This window comes from Sardina pilchardus, chromosome 18 (assembly GCF_963854185.1).
Source record: "Sardina pilchardus chromosome 18, fSarPil1.1, whole genome shotgun sequence".
NCBI lineage: Eukaryota > Metazoa > Chordata > Actinopteri > Clupeiformes > Clupeidae > Sardina > Sardina pilchardus.
In genome coordinates, this window is record NC_085011.1 from 8,946,626 (window position 1) to 8,956,898 (window position 10,273).

At 49.7% G+C, this 10,273-nt stretch overlaps 1 protein-coding gene across 1 annotated transcript in view; it reads left to right on the forward strand.

Annotated features, from left to right (window-relative positions):
• The window catches only part of msh6 (mutS homolog 6 (E. coli)), an 11,233-nt gene extending 1,353 nt beyond the window's left edge, over positions 1-9,880 (forward strand). The window contains exons 2-10 of the mRNA XM_062520344.1: positions 1-104; positions 350-528; positions 827-3,410; positions 4,858-5,153; positions 6,501-6,618; positions 7,151-7,240; positions 7,360-7,514; positions 8,596-8,795; positions 9,077-9,880. The exon at positions 1-104 is cut by the window's left edge and continues 99 nt beyond it. Of these exons, the coding sequence (XP_062376328.1) occupies positions 1-104; positions 350-528; positions 827-3,410; positions 4,858-5,153; positions 6,501-6,618; positions 7,151-7,240; positions 7,360-7,514; positions 8,596-8,795; positions 9,077-9,158 (3,808 nt within the window). The 3' untranslated portion in view covers positions 9,159-9,880. The remainder of the gene's footprint in view (positions 105-349; positions 529-826; positions 3,411-4,857; positions 5,154-6,500; positions 6,619-7,150; positions 7,241-7,359; positions 7,515-8,595; positions 8,796-9,076) is intronic.
• The last annotated feature ends 393 nt before the right edge of the window (positions 9,881-10,273 follow it).

Here is a 10,273-nt window from a genome sequence, read left to right on the forward strand (position 1 = left end):
ACAGATGCGGGGCAAGGGACGAGACCAACGCCTCCACGTCCACTTCTTTGATGAGCCCCCGACCCGAGGCTGGGTCAGCACCAAATATGTGCGAGAATATCAAGGTAAGTGTGCTTAGGTGTACAGCAGCGTTGGAGTACATGTGTGTAATCTACCAGTTCATTCTAATCCAAAAACTCACTGTACATGTGTGGTCTGACTCAAAATATAATCTTTGGTGTAGGTTTGTACCACTGCTTTTATGATTAGTAAAATATCAGGTAATTTATGGCATGTTAAGAGTTAATCTGAGAGTATTGTTGACCATTGACCAGATAATGACCGCTGTTTACCGTTGTGTCCATGCCAGGTTCAAACAGCACTGAGGCTAAATCAGGAGGCCTGTTCTTCAGTGGGAAGCCTGAGATTCGGCGAGGCATGGAGCTGGCAGACGCTGCCATGGCCAAAAGTACAGAGGAGAGACTGAAGATGCCACTGTGCACAGATCCATCAGATGATGAGGAAGAGGAGGAAGATGAGGAGATGGAGGTGAGATACTATGAACATCAATCGATTGTTTTTGTGTTTTTCGTACCGACAATAATTGACCTTGAGAAATGGAAATCATTGTGAAAAATTGCCAGATTTTCCCTATAACTGACTTTTCAGTGACACTGTGATTTGTGATACTACACCATAAGTAGTAGCAGCACTCACAATATGTAGTTATGTGTTACATGTAGAAATAATTCATAACTTGAGATGTTGGCATATACCCAACACTTGTTGTGTTTAATTTGAATTGACATGTTTTGTTGAATTGAAAATGAACCGATTTATACTGCAGGTTGACAACTCCACGGTGAGTGATGAGGTGGAGTCGGAGGAGTCGGAGGAGGTCAAGTCGGGGCGGCGCTCATCCCGGGCGGCCACTGAGAAAGGTCAGAAGTCCAAACGGCGCCGCATCGTGGAGGCCTCCGACAGCGATGACTCCGGCGACGAGTTCAAGCCCGACAAGGCGGAAGGCAGCAGCGAAGAGGAAGGCGCGAGCACCGGCGAGGAAGAGGTCGAGGAGGAAGAGGAGAGCGAGCCGGAGACCGAACCGGACAGCCCCGTCAAGCCCCTGAAGCGCAAGCGTCCCGCGGAGAAGACGGCGAAGGCCAAGCCCAAGGCTCTGGCTCCCTCAGAACCGCCCAAGAGAAGCGTCTCCTCCGCCGCCGCCTCGTCCGCGTCGGCGGGCGCCAAGTCCAAACTCTCGGCCTTCTCGGCGCCGGCCACCTTCGACAGCGAGAGCGGTGCCGGCGCCGGAGGACTGGAGGGCGCCGTGACGGTGTGGGACCACGAGAAGCTGGACTGGCTGCAGGAGGGCCGCAGGAAGGACGCCCGGCGGCGGCGGCAGTCCGAGGACGACCACGACCCCACCACGCTCTACGTGCCCGACGACTTCCTGAACCGCACCACACCGGGCATGCGGCGCTGGTGGGAGCTCAAGTCGAAGATGTTCGACGCCGTGCTCTTCTACAAGGTGGGCAAGTTCTACGAGCTCTACCACATGGACGCGGTCATCGGCGTCAACGAGCTGGGCCTGACCTTCATGAAGGGCGCCTGGGCCCACTCGGGCTTCCCCGAGATCGCCTTCGGCCGCTTCTCGGACGTGCTGGTGCAGAAGGGCTACAAGGTGGCGCGCGTGGAGCAGACGGAGACGCCCGACATGATGGAGGCGCGCTGCAAGAAGATGGCGCGGCCCACCAAGTTCGACCGGGTGGTGCGGCGCGAGGTGTGCCGCGTGATCACGCGCGGCACGCAGACCTACAGCGTGCTGGACGGCGAGCCGTCCGAGAGCCACAGCAAGTACCTGCTGAGCGTCAAGGAGCGGGCGGAGGGCGAGGGCGGCAGCGGCGGGCAGTCGCACACCTACGGCGTGTGCTTCGTGGACACGTCAGTGGGCCGCTTCCACGTGGGCCAGTTCCGCGACGACCGCCACTGCTCGCGCCTGCGCACGCTGGCCGCCCACTACGCGCCGGCGCAGGTGCTCTTCGAGAAGGGCAACCCGTCCGGCGAGACGCGGAAAATCCTCAAGGCCACGCTGTCGTCGGCCATCCAGGAGGGACTCAGCCCCAGCTCGCAGTTCTGGGACGCCCAGAAAACCCTGAAGGCCCTGGCCGAGGAGGACTACTTCAAAGACAGCGCCGAGAAGAGCGAGGACTCCGGGGGCGCCGCCCTCCCGGCCACGCTGAAAAGCATGACCTCGGAGAGCGATTCGTTGTGCCTCACCCCTAAAGAGGGCTATGAGCTCGCCCTCTCGGCTCTCGGCGGTTGCATCTTCTACCTGAAGAAGTGTCTCGTGGACCACGAGCTGCTCTCCATGGCCAACTTCGAGGAGTACGTTCCAGTGGATGTGGAGATGGAGAAGTCGGAGGGATCGTCCAGCTTTTTCGCCAAGACACGCCAGCGAATGGTCCTAGATGGGGTGACCTTGGCCAACCTGGAGATTCTCCAGAATGGATCCACAGGTGGTCTGGAAGGTACCCTGCTGGAGCGTCTGGACACCTGTTGCACACCTTTCGGCAAAAGACTTCTGAAGCAGTGGCTGTGTGCTCCGCTGTGCAACCCGTCCTCCATCTCGGATCGTCTGGATGCCCTGGAAGATCTCATGGGCGTTCCGGCCCAGGCGTCGGAGGTGACGGATCTCCTCAAGAAGCTTCCGGATCTCGAGAGACTCCTGAGCAAGATTCACAGCATTGGTATGCCTGCGAAGGGCCAGGACCACCCCGATAGCCGGGCCGTGATGTACGAGGAGGTGGTCTACAGCAAGCGCAAGATCGTAGACTTCCTTGCCGCGCTCGAAGGGTTCAAGGCCATGCAGGAGATCGTGTCCGTCCTGTCGGCTGTGACCGAGGGCTTCCGCTCCAAGATCCTCCGCCAGCTGCTGGTCCTGAAGACGGACGACGGCGAGGGACTCTTCCCGGACCTCTCCCCCGAGCTGAAGCGCTGGGACACGGCCTTCGACCACCAGAAGGCTCGCAACACCGGCGTCATCACCCCCAAGGCCGGCTTCGATCCGGAGTACGACCAGGCCCTGAGCGAGGTCAAAGACTGCGAGAGGAACCTGCAAGAGTACCTGGACCGTCAGAAGAAGAGGCTCGGCTGCAAGACCCTCTCCTACTGGGGAACCGGCAGGAACCGCTACCAGATGGAGGTCCCGGACAGCGTGTCCGAGCGGAACGTCCCGGAGGAGTACGAGGTGAGGTCCACCAAGAAGGGCTGGAAGCGCTACTCCACCAGGGAGATCGAGCGCTGGTTCTCGGAGCTGCAGGGCTGGGAGGAGAAGAGGGACGCCGCGCTCAAGGACTGCATGAGGAGGCTCTTCTTCAACTTCGACAAGAACTACAGGGACTGGCAGACGGCCGTGGAGTGCATGTCTGTTCTCGGTATGATTTAAAAAAAATAATGTCTGATCTTTCTCTCTCTCTCACACACACACACAGACACACACACATACACACACAGACACAGACAGACATTCTTATTCAGACACACACTCACTCATGGTCTCATTCTCACAGTCCAAAGATTCTAAGAGATGGTCACGGTGGTGAATTTAATTAGTTCTTCCAAGTGTGGAGTAATTACTCCATAATGAGGTCAAGCATAACTGTGTGAGTATGCGCTCCATCTGTGTGGAGGAGGAGGAGGAGGAGGAGAGAAAGAAAGAAAACTGTTTGAATGGGCAGATAGGGGAAGGGTCATAAATATATTATGAAATTCGCCCTGGCTGTGTCAATAAGTGTTTGTTTGGCCCGAGTGATTTCCCACCCCTTGGCCCTCGGCCTCTTCCCGTTTAGTGCCCTCCGATGGGCTGTTAATGCGGTTCTGGAGCAGACCCTCGCTAGCAGAGTGAGGCTTTCCTTTGAATAATTGATACCGCCACACTGGCGCCCTTCATTCAGAATGCGAAGAGTGCGCTGTAGCCTTTTAGTGCAGCGCTGCTAGAGGAATTTGCCCAGATGATGATGATGATGATGATGATGATCTCCGTGAGATCATGAAAGCGGCCTGTTGGCCATTTAATGAGCTCTGCCGACGGAGAAGAAGAATAAGCGCGATGGGGGAAAAAAACGTGCGGTGAATGGCGTAGTCGTGTCATCAGTCCCGAAAGTTTTTAAAATGAGAGCCGTCGACAGTCTAGAGAGCAGGAGTCTCTTTTATGAAACTGATCATTAGCCTCAGCCTCGTCTTGCCTCGTCCATTCTCATTTGCGCAGAGGCTTTAAATCTTCAGAAGGTCCTTCCGCCTCCAGGTGGAGAGGAATTATGCCAGCACATTCGGTGGTGACTGTTCATTGCACTGATCTCTAATCTAATGCGGGCTGCCTCTTTCGTGTCTTATTAGTCTGAATTGAGTAGACACGGTTGGGGCTGAAAGGATGCGTGTTCCATTAGTTTCGTTGGTGAGAGAGCAGCGTTAGCTATGCCAGTGGGGGGTATTTGCTCAGCGCATGCAGAGAGAAGGGCCTCTTTATGCGGTCTGTTAACTAGTTTGGATGTATGTACATGGGATTTCTCATTTGTCACAAGTTGAAAGTCAGTGTGAAATGTTGCTACATGTGTTTGTTTAAATGGTATTCACATTGCAAAAAAAGGGCTCTTGAGGTGCTAACTAGAACTATGTAGGCTTTAAAGGCTTTTGATGAGCCCTTCAGAATAGTTTAAAGAACCATTTAGGGGTGCTTTATATGAAGCATGCAATAGAACCATCGTCATCCCCTCAGTTGCTAGTTATTTTCACAGCTTCAAAATGATAAAAAGAACCGTTTCAGTTCTATATAGCACTTTTTCCCCCCACTAAGAGTGTGTTTGTACATTGTGTGTGTTGCAGATGTGCTCCTGAGCTTGTCGCGGTACAGCCAGTCAGGAGACGGGCCCATGGCCCGGCCGGAGGTGGTGCTCCCGGGGAGCGGCCAGGACGCCGCCTCCCTCTTCCTGGACCTGCGGGGGTCCCGGCACCCGTGCGTCACCAAGACCTTCTTCGGGGACGACTTCATCCCCAACGACATCTTCATCGGCTGCCGGGGCGCGGAGGAGGACGAGAGCCATTGGGCGGGGAAGGAGAGCGCCACCTGTGTGCTGGTCACTGGACCCAACATGGGGGGCAAGTCCACACTCATGAGACAGGTGGGTCTCCTCAGACATCAGAGAGGGTTAAAGCAGAGCGAGAGGCGCAAACATTCGAACATTTCCGCGTTCTGTTTTCGCAAAGGGGAGGGGGGCGAAATCCCCCTTTAAGCAGACCTAGAAACATTCGAACTGAACTGCTTGCCGATCGATATCCCACTGTGACGACTTTGCGACACGCCTCTTTAAGCAGACAGGAACTGTTCGAATTTTGCTTCCATAGAGATGCATTATGTTGCTCTATCTTGTCAGTAATGAAGGATTTGGTGAGATGCTGTGGCTAGAAATCATTACACTACATTACATTACATTTGGCTGGTGCTTTTTAACCAAAGCGACTTACTACATGGTAAAAACATTTAAGCTTTCAAGAGCAGTTCGAACAACAAATTAAGTGCATCAATGAGTGTAATACGTGCATCAATGAGTGCAATTGTCTCAGTTTGCTAGTATGTAGACATTCTTTTGTTGGCCATGCTTTTGATATATAATTCTGCGTTTTTTAAGTTTCTTACTTGCCTGTTGATCTCACTTTTCAGTTGAAGTTACACAATAAACAAAGTAACACAGTAAACAAACATCTCTCACCACCCACATCTTTCAGATGTTCCCAAAAGCAAGGTATTAGTGTTGAATAATAAGACTAGGTGATCAGTTGTTGGATCCATATTTATTCAAAACATGTTTTTCAATGCAACTTTTCACTGGTCGTTTTTTTGCTAACCTTCTTGCTTCATTGTTGCATACCCTATACCACCACCTGTTCCAACAGTTTGGTGAGGCAGGAAGGAGCCTGTGGTTTAACACAGACACACTACTTATCTTGGTTGTACCACCACAGCCTGCAGTTCTATAGTAAAACATACAGCGTTTGTATTGACGGTTAGGAATTCCCATCCCCTCAGTTGCTAGTCATTTTCAAGGCTTCAAAATGATGAAACACACCTCTTGCCTTAGGCATTTATCCCATGATGTATTTGTTTCATATTCCCTATTCTTCTCCACGTATGATGAAATTTTATTCATTATTAGATCAGTAAATCTGAACTCTTCGTGTAGCCTCCAAATGAATGCTCCTGAGGAAGGTACAGTGGTCCTACAGTGTTAACCCTACCATTGGTTGGTTGATTCCCTCTTTGCACACCAAGCTGGTGGGAGCTTTCTGACACAAAATGGCTGCCGTGTGTCACCCAGATTGGGTGCTACACATTGATGGTGGTTGTAGTAAAACCCCCCTCCCCTCTTCCACAGCGAAGTGCTTTGGGTAGAAAAGTGCTTTATTAATGAAATGTGGTGTTGTTATTTACATTGTTTACCAAGCTGCTGACTCCTCTCTTTCCCCTCCAGTGTGGGCTGATCGTCATCCTGGGCCAGCTGGGCTGCTACGTGCCTGCGGAGTCCCTGCGCTTCACCCCCGTGGACAGAGTCTTCACCCGCCTGGGGGCCTCCGACCGCATCATGGCCGGTGAGTTAAAGAGGACAAGCCCGTCTCTGTCTCGCGGCGGCGGTGCTGCCAAAGCACGGCGCTAGCACTGCCACATACAGATCAGATCACACTGCTGTCCTTTAAATAGGAGACGTGGGGGTTGATCCCACTAACGTGATGGTACCACTAACAGCAACTACACAATGATTGAATGTAAAGTCAGTCTCTCTGCCTTTGGGAGATGTCATTCAAAAACTGTTTACTGTTAATTATAACTGTTGTAAGGTTCATGTTCTGCAAGTCACTTTGATCAAAAGCATCTGCTAAATATAATAACGTAAGCATGTAGTTTTAGCTGCATCACACGTCTTGTCTGGGTCCTGCTCAAGGTTTCGCTCACCATTCAGGCCTTTGGCTTCTAACTATTATTAGCGCTCTAAAGGAAAAATTCATGATGCGTGGGAGTCAACCATGATTGAATGCAAGTCTTCTAGTAATGGAGGTCTGCTAGAATAGCCTCTGGGAGATGTAGTAGCTCAGCAGCTCTGACTCACTCACGTCTGTGTTCCAGGGGAGAGTACCTTCTTTGTGGAGCTGAGCGAGACGGCCAGCATCCTCCTGCACGGCACCAGGCACTCCCTTGTGCTCCTCGACGAGCTGGGTAAGACCATTAGCAGTCAGCGTGGCTAACCTCCTGGCTGTCCTGCCTTGATACAGTCGTGTGTGTGTGGTGTGTGTGTTTGTGTGTCCTAACACTATGGCTTTGTGCCTTCGGCGCAGGTAGGGGCACAGCCACGTACGACGGCACGGCGATCGCCAGCGCTGTGGTGAAGGAGCTGGCCGAGCGGATCCGCTGCCGCACGCTCTTCTCCACCCACTACCACTCCCTGGTGGAGGACCGCGCCCACGACCCCTCCGTCAGACTCGGCCACATGGTGAGTGCTCTCTCTCTCTCTCGCATGGAGGGGGACACCAAGGACGAGGTTTAATGACAAACCTGGAGGAGTTAATTCCTTTGGTAAACCTCCTACACAAGGAGCCCTGCTGCATTCTCCTTCCAAAACAAAGCTGTTGGCATCATCTATTGAGTCGACCTTCCTGGGTTTGTCATGAAACCACATACTTGGAATTGCCCACAGTTCACTAATGTCAGGGGGCCCCATTCTGATATTATGGTAACATAATCATAAGATCATGTTTCAAAGTCATGATTCATTTGGTCAGACTCACCATTCCATGTATCCCTCATTCTTGGATAGCTTTGCCTCTTTAGAAGTATGTTTAGATTGACAAATCTGGATGTGCACTTCTCATATTACTATAATGAATTCTGAATACAGACAGCCAGCCCTTAATGTTAATGTGCTACGATCAACTGGTACATTTGAATACAATTGCGCCAGCATATCCTTTTCTTGTTTTGTTTACACTAGTTATACATTTTTGCCACTAGGGGGCATCATCATGTAGGTTTTTGGCCAAAGATCAATTTGACATTTAGCATTGAACAAGTTAAAATGATTGTAGGCTGCTTATAGTATTAAGTGGTAACTAAGCCACCATAGTTAAGGAGAAGGTATTCTTTTCAGACGGTATTAAATTAATCTCCAAATATGTCTGGAAAAACATATTGATATCCTGCAGCATACTTTATATCTTTGATGGCCACTGGAGGGCAGCATTTAGTGATCATAGACATATACCAGTTGGCAAGTTTAGGAGGACTGTTTGTCTCAAATGATCAATTGCCAAACCATGCCTTTATCCGAACCCCCTTCATTTGAAGATGTACACATGACCCCAGATTTCTACCAAGCTTGAATATGTTTAACCTAAAGTGGTCCACGCTCTTCTTCGTATCATTTGATTAAATCTTGAAATTTGTCTTTGATCATTTGTCAGCTCTTACCAACTACAGACTTGTCTCTGAACTGTACTTGGAATACCCCACTGAGTTGTAAAGCCCAATATTGACATGGCATCTCCTGTCTCATCTTCCCGCTATCTTGACGACAGGCTTGCATGGTGGAGAATGAGTGTGAAGACCCCAGTCAGGAGACCATCACGTTCCTCTACAAGTTCATCGGCGGCGCTTGTCCCAAGAGTTACGGCTTCAACGCCGCCAGACTGGCCAGCCTCCCGGAGGCGGTCATCCAGGCTGGCCACAGGAAGGCCAAGGAGTTCGAGAAGAGCACAGTCACCCTCCGGCTCTTCAGGTAAGAACACACTTCTTTTTTTTTTTAAAGCAAGACTTGAAGTGCCGCTGCAGAACTGAAGCTCATGTAAAATTGAACAAGTCTGAATTGATTCTCTACTACTGTGAATCCACACGTAGACAGACACTCAGCGTGATTTGGTTCTGAATCACATATGATAGATTGATTGTACGATTGCAATTTCGAACAGTCCAACCACTTAAAAGCCGTTGCTCACTAATTTGCTGAATCATGGCACACATCTCATGCTGTTTTTTTTTTTTTTTTCTCTCTCGCTGCAGGAAGCTCTGTGCGTTTGCTGAGGATCCCTCTGCTGGCTTGGAGCAGTTCACCCCCCTCGTTGAGATGATTGGCAGTCTGTGATGGAAGTTCCACCGACCCCCCCCATGAGTTCTGTTTCCAAACTGTTTTTCTATACCCCATGTATCACGCCATTCATCACTACTGAAATGATCTAATAAAGTTTATTTTTAAAAATGAAACACTTTCCTCTTTGCCTAGGAAATTATACCCTTTTTGATTAATACTAACGTCTACATAATGGTTATTGAATACTCCACAATATATTAAGTCTAGATGTTATGGAACATGCATACAATTCAGGCTGTATGAGAACCCACAGTCACCAAATACACTTGGATTGGGGGAGGAAAACAAAACAAAAAAAAAGCAAATAAAATAAAAACAGCTGTCTAGATACTCATCTCAGCTTCACTGGAGCAGAAGCTTCTCTTTGTACGAAGACAAAAAAGATAAATATCTCCAGCAATGTGTACACCAACAGGAACCAGCGCCATTTTTTGCCCAGCACAGTGCCGGCTGGATCATCGAGGCTTGGTTCTGACATCAGTGCTTCCACGAGACTGGCCCTCAAAAGTTGACTACACGGTCGGGCTGATATTTAATCACAGTCAATTCTGGAGGATAATCTCACTTTGGGCATTTCAGAGGAGTGTTCTAAACACACACGCACACACATCAGTTCACCAAAAACCAGGAAATGAAAGGAACAGGATTGGGGACAGGGCAAAGGGTGGGCATTTTTTTTTTTTTTTTTTACTAAATCTAAACACACTACAAAAATGTTTATAGGGCCAAGAAAAGTGTCACACCACCAGTCTCGTGAAAACACTGTATTATGCTAAAACGGTTAAAATCCAACGTCTTTTTCTTTACCCCCCCACCCCCTTTTTTTCCTTCGATACCAATAAATTCAACATTGCTGGAGGGCAATTAGTGTTATCCATTGCTTCCCTCCCCTTACCCCCAATAATCTCTTTCACAGAAAGAACTTGCACCCTGCAGCATGAGTACAATTACAGCAAGTCTAAAGTATAGTAACCCTACCCTCCCTCCCAACCCACCCACAAATTAATATATTTAATAAAATAAAAGATATTCAAGTACATTAAGATTTTTGCTTGAAAATACAAAACTACATGAGAAAGCGTTAAAATCAAAATCTCAACATTTTTTCT